The sequence below is a fragment of the Hippoglossus stenolepis genome, chromosome 11 (genome assembly GCF_022539355.2).
Source record: "Hippoglossus stenolepis isolate QCI-W04-F060 chromosome 11, HSTE1.2, whole genome shotgun sequence".
Lineage (NCBI taxonomy): Eukaryota > Metazoa > Chordata > Actinopteri > Pleuronectiformes > Pleuronectidae > Hippoglossus > Hippoglossus stenolepis.
This window is the reverse complement of record NC_061493.1, coordinates 15,743,687-15,764,266: the sequence shown is the minus strand read 5'-3', so window position 1 is coordinate 15,764,266 and position 20,580 is coordinate 15,743,687. Positions and strand designations below refer to the sequence as shown.

The 20,580-nt window shown below is 42.9% G+C and overlaps 1 protein-coding gene across 12 annotated transcripts in view; it reads left to right on the top strand.

The window, feature by feature from the left end:
- The window catches only part of LOC118117503 (adhesion G protein-coupled receptor L2), an 89,130-nt gene that overhangs the window by 12,666 nt on the left and 55,884 nt on the right, over nucleotides 1–20,580 (top strand). For all 12 annotated transcript variants that reach the window (XM_035169766.2, XM_035169767.2, XM_035169765.2 and 9 more), the window contains exon 2: nucleotides 9,144–9,356. In XM_035169766.2, coding sequence (XP_035025657.1) covers nucleotides 9,281–9,356 — 76 coding nt within the window. In that variant the 5' untranslated portion in view covers nucleotides 9,144–9,280. The remainder of the gene's footprint in view (nucleotides 1–9,143; nucleotides 9,357–20,580) is intronic.

The following is a 20,580-nucleotide window of genomic DNA, read 5'->3' as shown; positions in this document are numbered from 1 at the left end:
CTAAACATTACAAATCTGAGGTAGATCAGTTATGTGTTAAACCTCCTCACTGTGTTTGCACAATGCATTAGCCATATAATGATATATAGTGAACTCTTTTACATTCCGACAGATAAAATTATATTGTTGTATTGTTTTTATTTTTTATTTCCCAGCCCTAACATTAAACTGAGTAACCAATTAAGTAAGTATGTAAACATAGCTGTATATACATTGGCCCTGCAATGATAATAAAGTTTATATTTTGAGTTTTATGTTGAAGGAGCGGTTACTTCAGCTCTGTGGTCATTCTGGAGTCTGTGGTTCATCGTCCAGAGTTCAGTCCTAATGCAAAGCAATGCGTGCCTTGGTGTCTGCGTGCTTGATGGCGTCACACACCAAACATGTGCTGATGTCATTTAACAAATTGTCCCCTGATGATCTGTGAAGAAATACAACACTCGATAGCCTCCGAGGGCACATTACAGCCCAGAATCAAGGCGACTTAATGCATGTCCGTCACCTCGGACACCGAATGAATAGAGACCACACAAACCGTCCATAGTTGGAAAGCAGCCCATTCACTGATCAAGCATCGGTAATGTGAAGTTAAATGAAGCCACTTTATGAAGGTGAAACCAGCAGGATGAATGTATCAGTGTATGTGAAGGGAACCATGAAGTTGTGTCTTTGCTTAACAGTCACTGCATTCAAATGAAAGCAAAAGGAAAATCCAGCGAGCAGTAAGAGTAAATCAGGACGTCAGGACAGACGTTGGATGATGTAAATTATCTGGTTAACAGCTCATGTTCCTCCAATAAAAATAATTTCTCACTACATGACACAAGACACATTGACTGGTAACGTAACAGCTGTGTGGCTGAAATACAAGGAGGGAATGGAGATGCTTATATTACTGGCAGATGTGAACACACAAGAGTTAGTGTTACAGGAGTTTGATCCAACGATAATTTGAGTGAACTTTAGGAATGGTCTAATTTATGTCCGTGGCGTAATCATTCTGCCAATGAAATGTCAGACACTTATGAAAACTCACAATTTCCTTGAGCCCACACTGACGTTCTCAGATGGCCTTTGTCCAGCGCACAAAAAAACATTCACTTTAGATATTCACATAAGAAAAGGAATAGCAGCCAGTCCTCACATGTTGAAAGCTCAATCAGAATCTATTTGGCATTTTTACAGTTTCGAAAATTTTATGCGGTGTTATGTTCTACGCTGATATAAACATATAAAGAGAGGAAGCAGCACCTCTGACTTCATGATCCTCCTCACTCCTAAAAACCAAATCTACACTGGGCTGCATATACAATTCAAATTTGTTTCTCGGTGTCTACTACTTACCCCTCACTCGGATTAATGGTGTTTGCTCAATTTGCATATATTTCTGAGTGAAAAGTCTTTGCTTTTGGCAAAAAATTTGGCCCTTTGCCTATTATGTCATGAGCCCTATTTGGATGGGATTAGTTTTTTACGGAGGGGGATGTGAACAGATGTAATTGAAAATTGGGGCCATGTAAATTTTAGCCCCGTCGGAATCTTGCCATGTCAGTTCCCGGGTCCAAATCTGAGACCTCCTGCTTCCCATCAGAAATGTCCTCTGATAAAAAACCACAGCCAGTCCCAAATGACAACCCTGAGATAGTTTACAAATAATGTGTCATTTCCTTCAGGGGCGGAAAAGGAAAAAGACTTTCTGGCTTTCAACCCAACCTGAGATCACTGCGGTCCAGATGCAACGTCTCATCTGCTGTTTTGTCTTTGTTTAAACAAGTTGCTGTCAGTTGCGGAAATTATGTTTGATTATTACGATACATCTTTTTCTGTTGCGATGGCAGCACATGAATGGATTCCTGCGACGGCGGAGACTTGATTGCACAGATTTCTCCTCGTGGGCATGTTGTTCATTAACATCCCAGATGTTGCGTATTAGCAGTTACTTTATGTACATTTCGCCAGGAAAGCCTGTGCCCTGTGAAAGCGGCTATACAGTGAGTAAAAATGTTATATGGTGTCGATACAATTTCCGCCCAGAAGGTGTGAACATCAACACCTTTGTTGTGTGTGTGTGTGTGTGTGTGTGTGTGTGTGTGTGTGTGTGTGTGTGTGTGTGTGTGTGTGTGTGTGTGTGTGTGTGTGTGTGTGTGTGTGTGTGTGTGTGTGTGTGTGTGTGTGTGTGTGTGTGTGTGTGTGTGTGTGTGAGAGTTAATGCGGGGTAAATGTTGCCTGGCCAATTGTGGGTTTGCTCCTTGTAAAAAAAAAAAAAGAAAGTGCTTTAACGACAGAGTGAGCTGGAGGTGAGCAGTGTGTGCGTGGGTGTGTTTGTGGATAAAGAGCGTGCAGGGGAGTGCTGGGATTATGCGCAGCAGAGGCGAGAAGTGCGGCTTTCAGTAGATTTATGAAGAGACTGATTGAAAGGAGAAACCAACGCTTTCCTGTGTCAGTGTCGAGCTGCTCTCTGCTCCTCTCCGGTGACCCCACTGCTCAACCAACTGCTCCGAGGTCAGCCCATCCATTTCAATGCCAAGCACAAACGGCGACACGGCTCGGCTGAAGCATGCAGCTTGAGTATTACTGAACGACATCTTAGCCGCTCTCCCCTTATTTCAGCAGATTCGGTGTAGTTTCGTTTATTACAGACTCCAACAAGCTATTGTCTATTGCAATAATTCAGCTGAGATGATTAGTTGATTAGCTACAAGTTAATTAATCTTCAACAACTTTGAACAGGTATTAGTCGCTCGAATCAAAATGCCAAACATTTTCAGCGTCTCTAACAGTAATTATGATGAAATAAGCAGCGCACACTGGCTCATATGAAGCAGTTTCCACTAAAATCACACACAAAAACCCCCCCACTAATCAGAAACATGTATACTGGGCTGTTCTGGATGTTGCTTTGCTCTTACCACTGCTCTTAACTCTGATTAGAAATGTAGAAATCTCTGTTTGATCATGTGCTCTCCGTTTTATAGGAGTGGTATGTCAACGTCTTCCAGTTTTGCATGTTGGTCGGACAGAAACAGGCGTTTTGAGTGCGTCAGAGTAAATTGAAGCTCGAATTCAAAATTGAAAAACTCAATTAATCATCAGTTTTTGCTTTTGACAGATGATAAATGTTGAGTCTTTTTAGGCAGATTTCATTAATGTGTTGACACGTGATCTCAACTACAACCATCTCCATAAACATCCGCTTTTACTCCTCTTTTCAACTCGCCTGCTTCTCGGCTGAGCTCCTTTTGAAGCCTCCACACCTCCGCCCGCTTCATTTTGCTTGACACTAACCTGGTTGTTCAGCAGGGGTCTTCTTTGTTCTTTGTTCCCTTCACTTAACTGAGCCTCTCTGCTCGTCCCTCTCTGTTTCTCTATGTCCATCTGCCCGCTGGCACTATCTTATCTCCAGCCTCAATCATTTGGCCAGGAGCCGCTGAACACACCAACTGTTGTGTGTTCTCAACAAAATAGCTTCGCACCTTTCAGGGCTTATTCTGTTTGGGCCTTTTGAGCTGCACTGAAGAACATTTCAACTTAAAAGCATGTTTTTTTCCAAGGTCTCCTTTTAAGCCGGTGCCATTAAAAAATAAAAAAAAAAGACATAAAAGAGTCAATTGATGTGCCTTGAATTGACTTTTTCATATTTAAAAGTTACAAGAACTCATTCTGACCAAGGCCTAAACAGAAGATGTTATAAGAAGTTATATTAATCTATCAACCCTCTTCAAAAAGGACCTGTTGACATATGGCGCTTTCATTCACACGCTGCAACCCTGAACTGATCGTAACGTCACTCGGAGGAACTGCACGTGTGAACGCAAATGTCTGACTCAGTTGGACAGGACATTAAACGGACGTTAGCAGTCTGTTGATTGTCTGGTGCAACTGGTCCAACTGTCGATGAAGCTGGTCATTGTCCAGAGATTTAAAAGAGTAGGTGTGTTGATGATGTTTCCATCCTGCCTCCTGCTCGCTCTACCACATCAACATAATGCAGTATTTCCAGTGGGTGAGAGCACGTCTGTTGTGTGCTATATCTGAGAAAATGGCTTTATGAAATATTTGTAGGAAGTGAATCAAGCAGTAAGTAGGATACAGTAGCTCACACTGGCTTATAGGAAGTAATCCAAAGCTATATTTCCCTAAAAATCTGCAGAAAATATTACAAAATTCCAGCAAACTGCAGCTGAACTCGATCAGTAATCAATCAGCAACTATTTCATAATCAATTGTTCTTTTTGAAAGCTAAGAAGCAAAAAAACTCAATGACTACAGCCTTGTTCTGATTCCAAATGTGAATATTAACAGTTTTTCTTGGTCCACTGTGAGAAAAACGAATTAATTTCGGTGGTGCACATTTAAATTTTGAAAATGTCTCTTTTGAATCTTTGAAACAAATGTTTTTTTTTTTACTATCTAATGACATTTGACCAAACTATTATTTTAGGAATATATTAATCATGAATTCTAGTGTTGTAGGGCTGCAATTAATGAAAAATAGCAGTTTTTGCTTCAGGTTACTGTTTTGTTCTTAAAAGTAAAAACTGCATTTACTTCTGCTCAACACATAAATCTATAAAATGTCAAAAAATATTGTAAAATTTCCATCAAATCATATATGTGCCCAACAGTGCTAAACACCAAAATATACATTTTACTATCACACAAGAGCAATGAAACATAGAAAAATTCCCAATTGAACTCAGGGGATTTTGTGCCTTAAAAGGAAATGACCATCTTTCAATCATCAAATCTTATTGATGAATAGTTTTAGCTGAAACACTTGTGTGTACAGTTGTAAAGCTCAGTTTACACCATCTTTAATCCTGATAGTCGTACATCCCATCAGCTCTGCACTGATGAAACGCTGTCTGTTTGCTGCATTTGGTGTCGGCCCATCACCGTTCCTGGCAGTTGATGGCAACTCCTCTACATCACTGGTGGAGCCAAGGAAATGACATCATGTCCCTGTAGGGCGGGAAAGCGCAGCCCTGACAGGACTGTCATGACAAAAGACTTCCTTGGGAACATCAGGGTGCACCGAGGACAGAAGAAGAGTCTGGGGGCTGTATTTTCTTAGTTCCTGTAGTTCCCGTCTCCCACTTCTTACCCATCAACCATTTTCTGATGTTTGAAATTCTCCCTCTAACGTGTTAGTCTTTTTTTTCGTGCCGAATGTAGGGCATGGAGGCGGAGCAGAAAGTTCTCCAAATTGGTGGTTATTCAAAGACGAATCATTGTGCTGGCGAGATGCGGCTCAACAGAGCCACATCTCTATTTCACTTGTGGGTTTTCAGCAAACACTTGGACTTGCGCATTAGTTTTGTTTCAGTCTTACTTGATATGTATGTATGCGCTCTTTATCTCCCTCCTCTCTCTGCGTTGACAATTGAAAATAAATTAACATTCCTGGGCTTTATTTTTGTCTTCTCTAAGCCTGTGGAGAAAACTTGGGGGCGAACCCAGGAGGTCAGGCCATACTCACAGGCTGTCAATCCTCCGCGGTGACCCTCCCGCCCCTTCCTTTCTCCCCCTCCCATTCTTCTCCTCCTCTTCTCTCCCTCTCCCTTCTATTTAGTCCCACTCGGCTTACAAACTCCCCGTCTCCCCCCGTCTCCCCCCCGTCTCCCACTCTCTCTTTCACCGGACTCCTCTCCAGCTTGAGTTGGGCAGACACAAGCTTTGTCAAAGGAGCCTCACATTCATTTTGCCGGCTGTTGCACTCAGCCTTGTATTTCATGTGAAGACATGTGGGCTGTCTCCTTCTATCCATTTATTTTAATTATGTTTTAATTGCTTGCCGTCCTCTTCTAAATGCTTGCTTATTATTTCTATCAGGCTGATGTGAAAAATTTGCTGTGGACTGTGATTTTCTCCATTATCTTAACTGATGATAGATTTCTCTCCTTGGGTTTCCACCGTGTATGCGTTGGAGACAAAAGAAAAACAGATGTCGTGAATGTTTGCGGATCATTTTTCATTTCATTGCTAGATTTTTTTTCTCGCCTTGTTTCCAGAAAGACGTACTGTTAATAGGGAGAGAGAAAAATGAGCGAATATATATGTACTTGCATTTTTTTTTTAGGGAGACGAGCAGATGGAAAGGGAAAAACTTTCGAAACGTCTGCGGTCTTCTCATGTATGTTACATGTTGCTGCACATTAGATTAAGTGTAGGTGGTGACAGTCATAACTGTGTACCCTTTTTTTTTTTACACGTCTGCGTCAGTGGAACATGATGATCATTATGTGAAAATCGCTGGACGCGTTACAAGGAACCTCGATTCCCAGGCTCGAGGAGGGTGGGGCTCAGTGTAGATATCTCTTGAGGGGCCTCGCTTACCTCTTCAAATCATTTTCTACTTGAGAACATCTTAGTCCCCCCAACAATCATCTCCCCCATTTGTCCCCTGATGTGAAATTATGATTTATGTGATAGTTCTTGTGCAAAGGCATCTTCATCTTAATCACATAATCCCTTTATCTCAAGTCCGGACCAATTCAGTGCAGAAAGTCCACCAAACAAAACTGTGTTTTTAGGAAGATGAGCACGGCTGTGTCCTCCACCGGCTTAGGAGAGAAAGGAGACGTGTTACTCAGCGGGGCGACGGCCGATCAGGAGAAAGAACCCTGGGGTGGTGAGGGCAAGACTTCATCTGAGAGGCCTGGCAGGCTCTCGCCCCCTGGTGTCTGAGGGGACTGAGTGGTTCAGAGGGCCCAGCAGGCCAGAGGGGCCAGGGGATGTGCCCCCAACAGTTTCCAATCTCCTCCTGTCAACCACCATTATGGTTACCCCATGGCCCCGGGCCTCATATAGGGGGATGATAAATGGCTGAGGAAGAAGTCATATGTGTCTCTGGAGAGTTGGTGCTCTGCCCAATATTGAACTGGTCAAAGTCTTGTTACGAGACTTAAGAGCATGTGCAGCCTCCGTGGATGTGGTGTGAGGCTTCCCATAGAGGAGAGTATGAAAGCACCCCCCTCCAGTTCGCTCTTATCTGATCTGGTCAGGCGCCACTGGCAGATAAACAACTGGAAGACAAATAAAACCACAATTCCTATAAAGCCACCCAAGTTTAAGTGATAAATTATAAATAAGCCGTATTGTGTGTTTCCTTGGCACAAACTGTGCTGCACGACTGCTCGACCAGAGTGACCTCAAATGAAAATAAATACTCTCAGGCTGCGTCAGACTAGGTGGAGATCCAGTGGGCTTTTATTCAAATGTTATGTCCCGGCCAGGCACTGGTTACGTATAGAATGAATCTAATAGTGACTTAAATTATTACTCAGCATGCTAATGTGGAAGCTTCCCATGTTTTGTGGGTTTTTCATGTTGCCAGAAATATCCAAGCACATTAGTGAGGCCCGGAGAGTGATCAGAGCTGACTGCTCTGCTGCTCAAATTTAGGTTCATTATAAAATAATCAGGGTGGCTGACGAGAGCTGCATTCAGAAACTGGAAACATTCACTCTCCTCTGCATAGCGGTGGCTACCAAGTGACTGATCCTGTGTACAGTGGGAATATGTGTGTGTGTGTGTGTGTGTGTGTGTGTGTGTGTGTGTGTGTGTGTGTGTGTGTGTGTGTGTGTGTGTGTGTGTGTGTGTGTGTGTGTGTGTGTGTGTGTGTGTGTGTGTGTGTGTGTGTGTGTGTGTGTGTGTGTGTTTATTGAGGAGATGCTGGATGGCAACCACAAGGGAATAAACAAAATGCAATATATCTGTGTGTGTGTGTGTGTGTGTGTGTGTGCGTGCTTGTGCGCCTCCTTTCTCTGCACATGTGTGTCCATGCCATCAAGAGTGTGCATGTCCTTGCTATATGTTTGTGCAGGCATGCATATGAGAGTCTTATGTGTGTTTGTGTTTGTGTGTGGCATTTCACATATGACACAACACATCCCTCCTCGGTGTTTGACTTTGGTAAGCAGCTTATCTGTCTGGTGTGCTCGTCTGTCCCAGGCTCTAACCTTTTGCAGCTTTCGCAGACAAAGGACTGTTTTGCCATCCCTTGATAAGGAAGGAGACAAAAGTAGCTCACAAAGCAGCCGTGTCTCTAATGGCGTCCTGTGTGAACGTGTTGCCGGAGCGACAAGCTTTCTCCCGCGGGGATCTTGGAGTAAATGGGGAAGGTGGAACAGGGAAGAGTGGAAGAATGAGGCAGTGTAAACACTCAGTTGTAGCACGCTGCAGAGTGCTGAATAAGTGCCGAGGAGCAGGCACGCTATCTGCTTTGTTTTCGGTGCCCTCATAAAGCTTTGAGGGGAATTTTGGGGGATATTTGGGTGAAAAATGCTTTTGTTTAGCCAATCAAACGGCAGCCAGGAGTTTTTGTTCTCATGGTGTTCAGATTTACACATGATTTATTTTATTGCAGTGCACACAGCCAGAGGAAAAACTGAATCAGCAGCAGCAGGGGTCTAATGATTCTCCAAATCCAGGGTTCGGTTCAGACCTTGATTTTTGTGCCGGGGTTTGGTTTATACCTCCTTTTTTTTTTCTTTTCTTTTGTTTTCTTTTAAATGTTTCAACACGGCTGACTTGAATTTCAGGGCGATTATCCATCTGGAGCTCAGGAACCTAGCCAATGTGTTTTTTCAACCTCAGTCATGATCACTCAGTCATGATCACTGACCAAAATAACAACAACGGCAACTGATTCTCCAGTTCAGGGTTCTGTGAACCGAGTCGAGCTTCACCGACCTTTGAATAAACAGGTGAACAGCTGTTTGTGCAGCAGCGGTGGTGCAGCTTCAGGGTTCTGTGGACTGAGTCCTGCAGTTGGTCTTAAGTGCCACAGCTCAATAACTGCAGGTCACTTTTACAGTTTCAGAAAGAAAAGCTGCAACCGGCACAACCAGTTTCAAACAGGCACGTTTAGAACGGCCACTGCAATAGTATTTACAAAATAATATAGAATCAACTTATTATATCATATGTTCTAGTATTGACTGTGAAATAAAAACACATTTGGAATTGGAATATCAAAGTTCTTTCACCCTATGAGATTGTGGACGTTTTTATGGACAGTTTTGATCTCAGCTTCAGAATTGTTAGACTTTTAAACAGCAGCAAAGCTTCAGCTACGATGATGCAAATGATGGGCGTCCATTGTCTCCATTTTTACACCCTCTCCTCTCTTTTTCTTCCAGATGAGATGATGACTGGTGATGCTTCTCCAACAACTACTGATCGTTGACACCGCTCCAGCGTTCTTCTCGCCCTCCGCAACACACTGAACGACTATTATTAGCCAACAGGCTCCAGGACTGTTTGCACGCAGCACACAATGGCCTCCGCACTGTGGAGGTGTCCAGTGTTCCACTGCCTCCTGCTCCTTCTCGTTTGCGTTCACTCTTCACAAGGTGAGTTACCATGGAGCTGCTTAGCAGAAGTAGTTTTCATGTAATTTTGGTCAACCTTTCAAGAAGCCACTTATTATTCAGCTTTATAAATGCTGTGAATTTATTAGCAAATATTGTCGCCGCCACAAAAGAAGTGAAGAGCTGTTATGTAGCAAGGCTGCCGTGTTCTTCATCTGTGGGTTTACCCTTGGAGTTTGAAAAAAGGTATTTCCATCAGGAGAAACTTCAGGGGGAAACAAATGAGAATCAGCGAATTAGAATAAAATTCAATTCATTATCAACGAGAGGAATAGATTTCTGCACATAGACCCTGGCAGGAAAGCAGTACACCATGGAAGCAGCCACTTGAATTATGTTCCTTGAAAATGAAGGAGACTTCCAGGACTACAGCTGGTGGTGGTGATGAAGAATGCAGCACGGAGTTCGGACGTTTCACCAAAGGCATCTGGTCGGAGGGTGTGATGGGAGATGCAGATGTTCTGGTCCGGTGGTGCAGGGGTGGAGGTGGCTCATGCAGCGATCACAGTGTAGAACTGACAGCTGAATGACAGGGGAGAGAGGCCATTTTCAAAGTTTGACAGCTTACAGGTGATTGGCTCACGGCGCGTGTGTCAGGTTGTGATTGGATGAAAATGAGAATAAGCTGGTGAAGCCTAGAGATAGCAGGAACCGTGCTTGGGATTTAGGAGGCATGCGCAAGAATCAAAACTTTCGCCAAGCTTCATTTCCAATGAGATTATTGTTCTTGGCGATCCAATGACACATTTCTTCAAATCCAGAGCAACACACATTGTTTCAGAATCCTTCCTCTAAAGCAGGAGCAGGGACCCTTTCACTGTCTGCAATTTTAAACTTTACAGCATTTTTTGAAGGCAATACTTACAATTTGTGCACATATATGACCCTAACCTCTCTTATGTGGTGGCTGTAACTAGTAAATAATAAAAGGTGGTTTTCCCAAAGTCAGTCTTGTCCAGAACTGACGGTGGTATTGCCAGACATGGTTTGCATAGTCTCAAAACACTTTGAGACTATTTTACTTTGTCTCATGCAAGCAGCTCTGGAGTCACAACAAAGCACTCCTTCAAATTTCCCTGCTAAATTAGGCTTCAGCTTTTTATGTATTAGCTCTCTCAACACAAAACTTCCTCTCAGACTTCGTCTCATCCTCATTGTCAGAATATGCTCCTGTGAAAGCTGTTTGTTTGGCCATCAAACTCTACAGAGGAGCGATACTTTCATCCAATCACATTCTTGCAACTCCTTCGAGGTTTAGCTGCATGTGGTCTCTGTCATTCCTGCAAGACGATCCCTGCACACTAGGAACATTGGTTTGTCGTCAACAAACAGTAATCACCTTGACCGGCAGCCGGACAGGCATGCAGCTGGAGGGCACCTCCTTGAAGGACGTTAGTCTATTATTTTGTTACTTTATTTTATCACAGCAAAATATAATTGCCCCCACACAGCTTTTTCTTTCTCGTATTTCTGAGCTGCTATTTTTGTATTTATGAATTACCTCGTGGGCAGGATCACACTGTATTCCAGGCCGCGTACGGCCCAGAGGCCAGGTGTTCTGTTCCCCATCCCCACTCCAGATGAGCTTTGCTGCACCTTTTCTGCAAAGTGAGGTTTTCTAACAGATTTCCTCAGTGCACTTAGAAGCACTGGAGCCACGGAGAATTGATGCATTTTTTATTTGCGCCTTAATCTGATCCTTCTGATCAGTCAGCACCTGAAACCATCAAAGGCAGGGCACTTGATTCGGTTCCAGACTGAGGCCCTGGGAAAGAACTTGGCGCCGCTTTTAATTGTCTGCAACGACATCCCAGAGCTCTTTTTTGTTTCCCTCCCTCACTTTGGATTAGTACATTTGGCTATAATTACAAGTATTGTCACAAAACACTCCCGTCTGTTAAGGGCCCATCAAAACCACTGATGTTGGTATGTCTGCCTAATGATGATTATTACATTTTTCCCCTTTCAGTCCCATTGTACCAGAGAAACAAAGTAACCCCAAATCACATGCTTGTGTGCCAAGCATTGATTACAGATAGATGTTGAAGCACATCATTTTGCGGCGGGTGTAGTGCGGCTTCTTTTCAGTTTGAGTTTTGTCTTTTTGCTCTCTCTTGCTGTTTTGTTCTGTGATAGATTTCTCCTCCAGTTTTATTTTAGGTCGGGATGCAGTGTACAATTTGTTAACAAAGACAGATTGCCATGGAGCAGGCTATCGCAGCATTCTTTCAAGCTGAGATGCATTTTTTTTGTAGATTAGCAATTTTAGATAATATAGAAGAGTCTTACAGAGGCATTTGAAGAATAGCCCTCTGATTTACTGTGGCTCAGAAACTCAGTTGAATAGTCTTGCTGGCTTTCTTTAAGATGAATACTGCTTTGGTATGCAGAAAGTCCAGGTTTTGGGTTTCAGTTGATGTGAGGGCTCTCAGGACTAAGAATGCATATTTGCACATCCATCAATAAAGGAATGTGTGTGTGTGGGTGTGGGTGTGTGTGTGTCAGTCTGAAAACAATATCTGGTTCTATCCACATGCCACTCACCTTCAGCCTGTCCAGCCCTGAGGGCCTGCATGGCAGTGCTTATGATCTGCGTTTCCATCCGAGTCCCCGCAAGGAAAGCTCCCTACTTGATAATTACCTTCTGTCCCTCACCAGGAAAGAGTATAATCAAGTTATCATCCCCCCCCCCCAACATTCCTCACATTTGAAATGCTAATTGACATAGCTAAAAAGAAAGTGATTTTTCTCTCTCCTGGTATTGACTTTCCCTTCAGTGGTGAGAATGAACTCCAGTCGGGTCTCTTTTTTGACAAACTTGATCGATTTGTGCAAAATGGAATGGAATGAACTGCTGTACCGCTAAAAAATTATATTACAAGGACTTAGTGGAATCAAGTCATCTTTTGTCATTAACTTAATGTCATTTGTAAGTTGTGTTGATTTCAAGTTAATTCAACTTGTCTCATTTCATTTTTTAGATGAGCTTAGAACTGCTGAGCTAAGCTGCTCTAACTGGAGGTCTGTTGACTTGAAATAAAGAATGAAGAACTTATGAAGGATTCATGGGTTCATTGGATATACATATGAATTTTCCTCAGGAGTTGGGAGAGAGCTAAAAGAGGGCAAAAAGGAGACTGAATTGTGTACGCACATTTGATAGGTGGTCAGAAAACAATGCTGTTCCATCCAGCTGCAGGATGTGTAAATAAGTGTTTGCTAACAGGTTCACCTTATCGATTTTAAAAGGTTGATACAAGTTCAGTAATTTGGTCTGAATGTCTCCAAGTGGCCAGAAAATGGGCATTTTTTGCAAGTTAATTAACTTTTTTTTCCCCAATTACATGAGCAGCTGTAATCTGATTTCTCGCTGCACATGGCGCAGCAGCAGGGCTCAATTAAGTTGGATATCAGTGACGTGTGATTACTTTTACACAAGGAGAGCTGCACACACACAGGCACCTTCAGCTTTCTTCACATTTCCTGTCCATAGAGGGATTAGAATTATTCTTTTAAACTAGAAAAAAAAAGAGATCTATCATAATCTTCTAAATATTTACCATTAACTTATAATGACACTCCTGTGAGATCTCAAAATTCTCCTCAGACCTCCTGCAGATCTTTTCACAGTGAACCCTTCGCCTTAATTAGCAGAGAGGAATAGATTAATGTGATAACTACGCAGAAGACGTGGATTAAAACACCGGGGTATTTTAAATACAGAGAAGGTGTAATTAAGTCCAGACCTTATAGAGTATCTCACAGAGGTGAAACAGATGAGTGCAAAATTTACAATAATATATATATATATATATTATATAATATACTGTATATAATGTAACTTTCAGGTGATGGGTTAAATCCTAGCTGTAGTGAGTAAATGAATGAATTCACTGTAACTTCTTGGCATTTTGTCACCGCCATATTTGACAGCAGTTGTTGATGATGGACCGTAGTATGTGAGGGCAATTATTCTGTAGCCATGGCATATATGAGCAGTGTTCCAGACGAGGGCGGCTGACAGCAGTGAGAGTATGGCGTGCTTGGTTTTGGTCTTGAGGAGTTGTAGGATTTATTTACTGACAAACCGCCTAAACTGCACATATATATTAACTGGTATTTCACAGCCATACTGGTATCGCCGGCCACAGCATCACACACCTTTTCTAAGCTCACAATTCACGCTCTGAACTATCTCTTGAAGCTGCTGCACGACTCTAACTTCTCAAGCCAACTGCAGATCTTGCGCACAGATGAGAAATCACAACCGGATTTGGTTATTCACCTGCTACTGCTGCCTCTTAACGCCTCAGAAGAAAGTACTTTTTTTTTATGAGTACAGTTTCCACACTGTACTTGTACTACATGAAATATCATATAATTCAAAGGAAGCTTGACAAGCACACTTGTCTGCAGCTAGCTATAGCTAATCACTTGTCAGAGCTTTCAGAGACAATGGCCGGCTGTCAAGTCGGAAGTAAATTGCAAAATAAATGCAAACAGGCAATATCATATTCAGTCGGAGAGATAGAATCTGAGATCAGATGTAAGGAGAGATGTCATTTCCTCCTTAATATCGTCTAATTGATGTCTATTTTGGGCTTTAAAGGGTCATTATGCTCGCCCTGACAGCTCGCCACTGTCAGATACCTCGCCGAGCCGTCGGAGATTCCAAAATGACTGTTTTCTAGTTTTGTAGATGCATTTTTTTGTGTTAATTAACAGTCACAGTTAGTGCTACTACCAGTGACAAATGTATTGCATTTATATCATGACTGCTGCATTATTGAAGTCAGCCTGTGTATCCCCAGTTAAGCACATTTAATAGAAAGCAGCAGCAGCAGCAGTAGTTTGGGAGAGTAAACACTAAATGCAGAAATAAAATTAACAACAGTAACGCGGGATTGCACGATGCATCATTTCCTGTGAACTTCTCGTTTGTAGAATGGGTTTGTTTTAATGAACCTCTTAAGGATATAATACACCTTTTAAATTAATACTGAGAAGCAGCGGAGGCATCACGCTGGCATGTTCTACATATATGCTCCATTTCTTCCACATCCTTGTGCCGTTATATAACACATCATATAAAGTTATTCTCCTGCTAGGATAAAGTAGGTCACGCAGGTATCAGGTTTGTTTTAGATGTCTCAGACCGCCCAGTCTGCAGATCTGAAAGCAGATGACCAGATTCAAAGGCAGTGTCCACAAAGGCGGGCCAAGTGCACGGACGCATACCTGCTGGGACTGAATGAGAGCTGTTATCGTGATCCTTTAAAGTAAAGAGAGCCAGATTTCGGGGGCATTATATCGTGCAGTCAATGTCAACACTTTCAGTTGGCTGTTGTGTTAAAAGGATGGCGGGCACCTCGCTCCTCATATCTAAATATTGCACAAAAGGGAGGATGTAAAAGATTAAGTGGTTCGTGTTTGATGGCTGTGTCATATCTGCAGAGACGGGGATCAGAGTGAAGAGCCGGTGTTTGTTTAGGCACCACCAAGTGTTCCAGCATGAGCAGACTGTGTGAATGAAAGACATTAAAATGCAGTTTTTATTAATTATCTAGTCAGTCGACGTTTGAGGAAAATGCAAAAAGCAGCGTGAGATTCCTGAAAAGATTTTCTCGTCTTCTTTTCCTGCTGCTCTATAACACATTGTAGGTTCCTCGCTAATTTATGTTTGATTGTGAAATATTCCAATGCTCGAGCATACCAGCATGTTTCTGTTTCCCCCGGAAAAAGGTTGCAAAGGTTAACAACACGTCTCAGCTCAACATTTGTCTCAAGAAATGCCATACATTGTGCTGATGGAAGACCCTCCCTTGTGCCACACTGGTATTTCCAGTCCTGTGGTTGAATGAATGGGGGGGAGCTATTGTGCTCCAACTCCTCTCTGGCCCCGGGCCATACACATCCAGTCTGTCATCCATTGATATGCTTGGCTTGCCATTTTATAATTCATATTGAAAGCTGCGGGTCCATGGCAGTGAGATCATGAATTATCAGCTAAACCATGGGAGATTCACAGATGACTGGTCAAACTGTGTGCGGAGAACAAGCACAAAGGAAGGGAAAACATCTGATACATCGGTCTTGCATGGAAATTCTGCCGAACTGCAACTATGTCGACAAATAAGGCAGGGGGTTCATCATCTGGATTGAATAGACTTTGCTACAGATTGAAAGCCACATGGAGACGGACAAACCATTTAATTCCCCTCCTGCTTATTTACTAATACAGTTTTGTCACAATCCCTGCAGTTAGCGTGCGGCCTTTCAATTTGTGTTAATGCAGCGCCGCAGATATATTCCTGTAAATCGTCCCGTAACAATATGCTCTTTTAATAATATCCGAGGACCTGGAAAGTTTTGAATCATACGAGAACATGAAATTGAAATGAGCCAGTCCCATGAATCTCCAGGATCAGTTTTCACTCAGAGGAAATGAAATACAATATCACCCTTGATAGGCTCATCCCAGATTTATTGCAATAGCGATTTCCTGAGTGCATTTTTTGGTAAAGCAAAAGCAGCAAGAAAATGTATCCGTCCAACATGCGCACGTTAGAAAACCTGTTTCCCCTTTAGGAGAGAGGCTGGTGCTTCAGTGTGTGTTTGGGTGTGATTGTAAAAGTCGCTGTTATATGTCCAGCTGATGAACAATCACTTCATTTAATGGGCTAGGAGTCTTCTGACAGTTTGATTTCATTTGTTAAGCATGCTTTAAATCTCACTCGCCCGCAGCATCCCAGGGCCGTTCAATTCACACCCCTTATGGTAACAAGTTGTATAAACACAGGACCAGAGGCCTACCTCACTCTTTCCTTTCTTAAATGCTGTCTGCACTTGCTTTCTTTTTCCAGGCAGCCTAATTCAAATAATAGATGAGTCCGGCTTACAACCACAGAGTAGTTTACCTCAGAATCTAAACTTTTGGATTTGCTCGGTGTAAGTCACTGCTTCACAGGAGGGTTCAGCTGTCATAACAAAGTAATGCATTTAATCTTGAGAGGAAGCAGGAGGGTTTCAAATAAAATCAAGTCTGCGCTTTAAAAAGATGTTGAGTTTTTTTTTTTCTTTTCTTCCTTTCCCTGTGTGTGGGAAGGTGAAGCCAACAATATTAATCTGGTTCGCAGCAGAGACCAATTTATTTACAGGGTCAACAAGAATCTGTTAAGTTTTTGTGCAGTTAAGTGTTCACCCAGAACTTTAAAATAGCTTGAAGGGCATGCCAGAGCTAATTTAATTTGACCAAAAAGCACAAGAGCTAAACAAACACGCAAAAACAAAAGCAGGCATATAATATTTAACACCAAAGGGAAGCTGGGCGCAGGCGATCAAAGCGGACTGTTGCTCTGAAAAGGTACCTGAGGCCAGAGTGAAGCCAGACTTTGAAACGCAAATGTTCGGGACTGACTGATGGATAAAGTTTCACCATTGATCAGCTGAATGCCGCATAACTGGGTGATACAGTTGCATGATTGTCTGGCCAGTCAGGTGCTGGGGCACGATAATCGCCTGCACAATACCTCATCACGCTTCCTGAATGTGAGCAGTGCAAGATGCAACGCACCTAGAAACAAATGTATTTGGATAGAATTCGTCCACTTCTCATAAAAGAGAGTCACCAGTACTGCTGAGCAAACACGAGATTCAGCTTCCCCCTCAGGAGGCTCACTTTATAATGCATCTTCTTCACTTGACCACATGGCAGCTGACATAGATGGGAATGAGCTTGTAACTGTCTCTGTGAGTGGTCATTTTACTAGTAAATATAGCTGAAATCCCAGTCCAGCCACTCGCTTTAAATTTATGTGTATGGGGATCTTCTCAGATGACGTTGTGGTAATAAAATCAGGATTGTATCCGTGCAGAGCGGCCGCCTGGGAAGGGACGTCTAGCCTGTTATTTTCATACTTCATATTACAGAAACAGAGAAATGTGTAAATAAGAACAGCTTTATTGGGAATTTGCTTGTATTCATATAATATATATGTGAGCACAGAGTGCAGGAGAGGAGCAAACAGATAAAGGGCTAAAACTGGCTGACACCAGGCAGAACGTAAAGCCGATTTGAAGCCATGAATATTCTTATTAGCTTGTTGCGTCATCTGGCGACTTCTAGCGACTTTTTGAGCCAGCTTTAGCTAATTTCCATTGAAAGTACTTTGCGACAGTTTTTCGACGACATCCTATATATCACACAATAAACTTACACAGTCAAGCCGTATACTAGCTCCTGCTATTTCTCTCATTATGACTTTTTAAGCATTGTTTCACACAGAGAGCTTGATTTCGGATACGAATGCCATTTGAACAAAAAGTCTCTGGTGGTTTATTTATGTGTTTCGATAATTGTTAAAAATGACTCAGGTTTGTTGCTGCTGGTTTATCTTTTATCTTTTATGTGAGCTGGTGTCAAAGCTAATGCTGACAGTGGGAAATGGATGGCAATCAATAAAAGAAATTATGATGCATTCGGCTTTTGTGCGCTTTCTTTGACTCGTGTGCATTTTAGCATGTGCACAGATATGTCTGTTCGTGAGGCAGGAGAAAGAAACGGACAGAGAGGGACTGACGTGTAAATATAAAGTGAGACTGGTTCCACTTTGTTTCATCTGCCAATGCTTTCTTGTTCATTTCCCTCACTTTTGCATGGCTAGTGCTCATATACGATCCAAATCAGTGTAATGATGTGTGCTGGGTCTCTCCCTCTCTCTCTCTCTGTGCCTGCAGGCCAGCTCTCGCCACAGGCAATGAATGCAGGTCTGTTGCATTCACTGTATTAGTAATCTCCTCAGGCTGAGTCTGTGCCATAGAGCATGACCGCACATTTTTTGTGCAGGAATTAAATGTCACCTCGGGGTGGGTCACCTGCAAACAAAAGGCCACCAGGCGATTTGCAGGTATAAACAGTCCAAGATAAGGAAGCACTCTCCTGCCGTGCAGGAAATTAAATAAGTATGCAGAAAGAGGAAAGTCAGTAAAATAGCCAAGCACAAAGAACGCTTTTGTTTGTCTTACACTATCGACATCTGCCCCCCCGTACCGCATATTCCCGCTGGGTGTGTGAGGCACAATGGTCTCGTCGAAGATGAGGGGCAGGAAACTGTCTGTCATCAACATCGCTCCATCTGTGCATCTCTTATCAGCGCTCCTGCTTTTCTGCTCGCATTGACCGGAATGCTGGTGGAAGGGAATGGGGCAAGGTCATCACACTCGAGTCAATCAAAGTGGTCAGTGCTCCAGAGATAGCAGCAGGCTACTGCTAAGGAATGTGCCTGGATGCCTTTTTTTCACCGGCCTTCCTGGTTACTCTCCGAGACACTCCAGACAGAGCTGTATAACAGATCAAAATGCTTCCCCTGTCAGACTATACAGCATGTACATGTGTATTTAATGAGAGGCTCAATCTTTGCATGAATGGGGGACTCTCCACGGACCACTGCGGCCTGCGAGGCGAGGTTACATGTTCGATGGAGACAGCCACATGCAGGCATCTGTCAGCTGTTTCTCGGTAGCATTGCAACTGTGCCTGCCACTGTAGAGGAGCGGCAAAGTGCACTTGGACTGTGCCACAGAACTACAAGGGGAAAAGTGCCGTAAAGTTTTTTAACTTAATTCTTTCACCTGTTTAAATTGTTGACCTTTTTAAACAATTCAATGAGATGATAAATAACAGAGAAACAAATTAAAGGCTCATAGAAAGTCAAGTTCAATGGCTACCCGACGAGAATCCTTTAAAAATACAGTCACAGATTTCTAGAATTTTTTAATGTGAGGTTATGTTGCCAAACCAAAGAATTCCACCAGCATTGTTCAATAAAAACCCATAAAATGAAATGACACTGGCTCACACAGGCAACAGTAATCACATGTAAGCAGATTAATTTGTCAGTGGTAATGCTCACTCAGCTTCTCCTGTCATGCGACTTTCCTTGCAGGTTGAAGAGTCTCTGGAAAGTCTCCCCCGTCTCCAGAGAACCTTTATTTTCCTGAAGTTGCGACCAAGACATGTTTTTAATTGGACTGTCTTGATTTAAAAGTCAAGTCCTGTGCCTGAATTCTGTAAAATGGGTTGCCGAGGGATGGACATTGTTAGGAGTTCAGGATGTGTCCTGAAGACATCCCTGATAAGAATCTTGCGTTAATGTAAGCCAGCAAGGAGTCTGCATACAAAAAATATATTTTAATGTTCACTGAAATGCCGGTAGATGAAAAACATATGTCAGAATGAAAGAGGAAAAACAAAATTATAATTTTTTGGGTTCTTCCGTGCACCAAGTAAAATCAAGAAAATGTCTCTTCATGCAAATGTTATGCCAAAACCGTGCTGACCCACCTCATCTGCATAAAAAACCAACCACATCTGTATCACTCCAACCACTTCGGCACAAGTGGGTTTGTTTAGAGCAGGTTTAGAAGGCACGAAAGCACCAGCATGAATTGGTGCCAGGTGAAAGTGATAGCACCATTGTGTTAAAGGTTACTGCTGGCCTCGCACGAAGATAAACCCCCTTATCAGAATTGTCTATTCATTATCGTCTCGAGGCCTCGATCTCCGTTCCTAGTCGTCCCGAGTCTCCAGCTCATTATTCATGTGATCCATGTTCCAGCTGCAGCTTTTCCTGACACCCTGTCTATGTGACGCACTGAGTAAGCCCGGGCTCAGCTCTGTTTGGGCAGGGTTGGGTGGAGGAGATGCGGGGTTGATTAGGAGGGTGAAATGGGGAGGCTTTGCCCCAGCAAACAAGAACAGAGGCACAGGCATGTGATGGAGACGCACCCACATCCCCCCCCCCCGCCTTTTCTCCCCTTCATCCTCCTCCTCCACTTTTCTTCTTCATCCCCACCCTTGGGGAGCCACCTGACTTATTTCGAGACGTTTTCCCCGAGCGGAAAATCGAGATGGGGTTTCGGTGCAGGGGTAAAATATAGGCTTTATGGGGGGTTAAGCTTCACTCAGGGTAGATCAAACTATGCCCCTGCTGCACACGAGAGAGTTACTTTAACTCACCTCTTTCCGCGTGTTTCATCAACTCCCCTGTAAAAAAACCCGAGAAGCAACAGTATGTTATACATTGAACAAGCAATGATCTAATTCTGTCAAAATGGCACTCCCACGGGAGCATATATGTTCCTTTCATCTTCCAAGTTGAACATTTTTATTTCTTTCAAATGTTTAGCCCCTGTGACAGTTATTTGT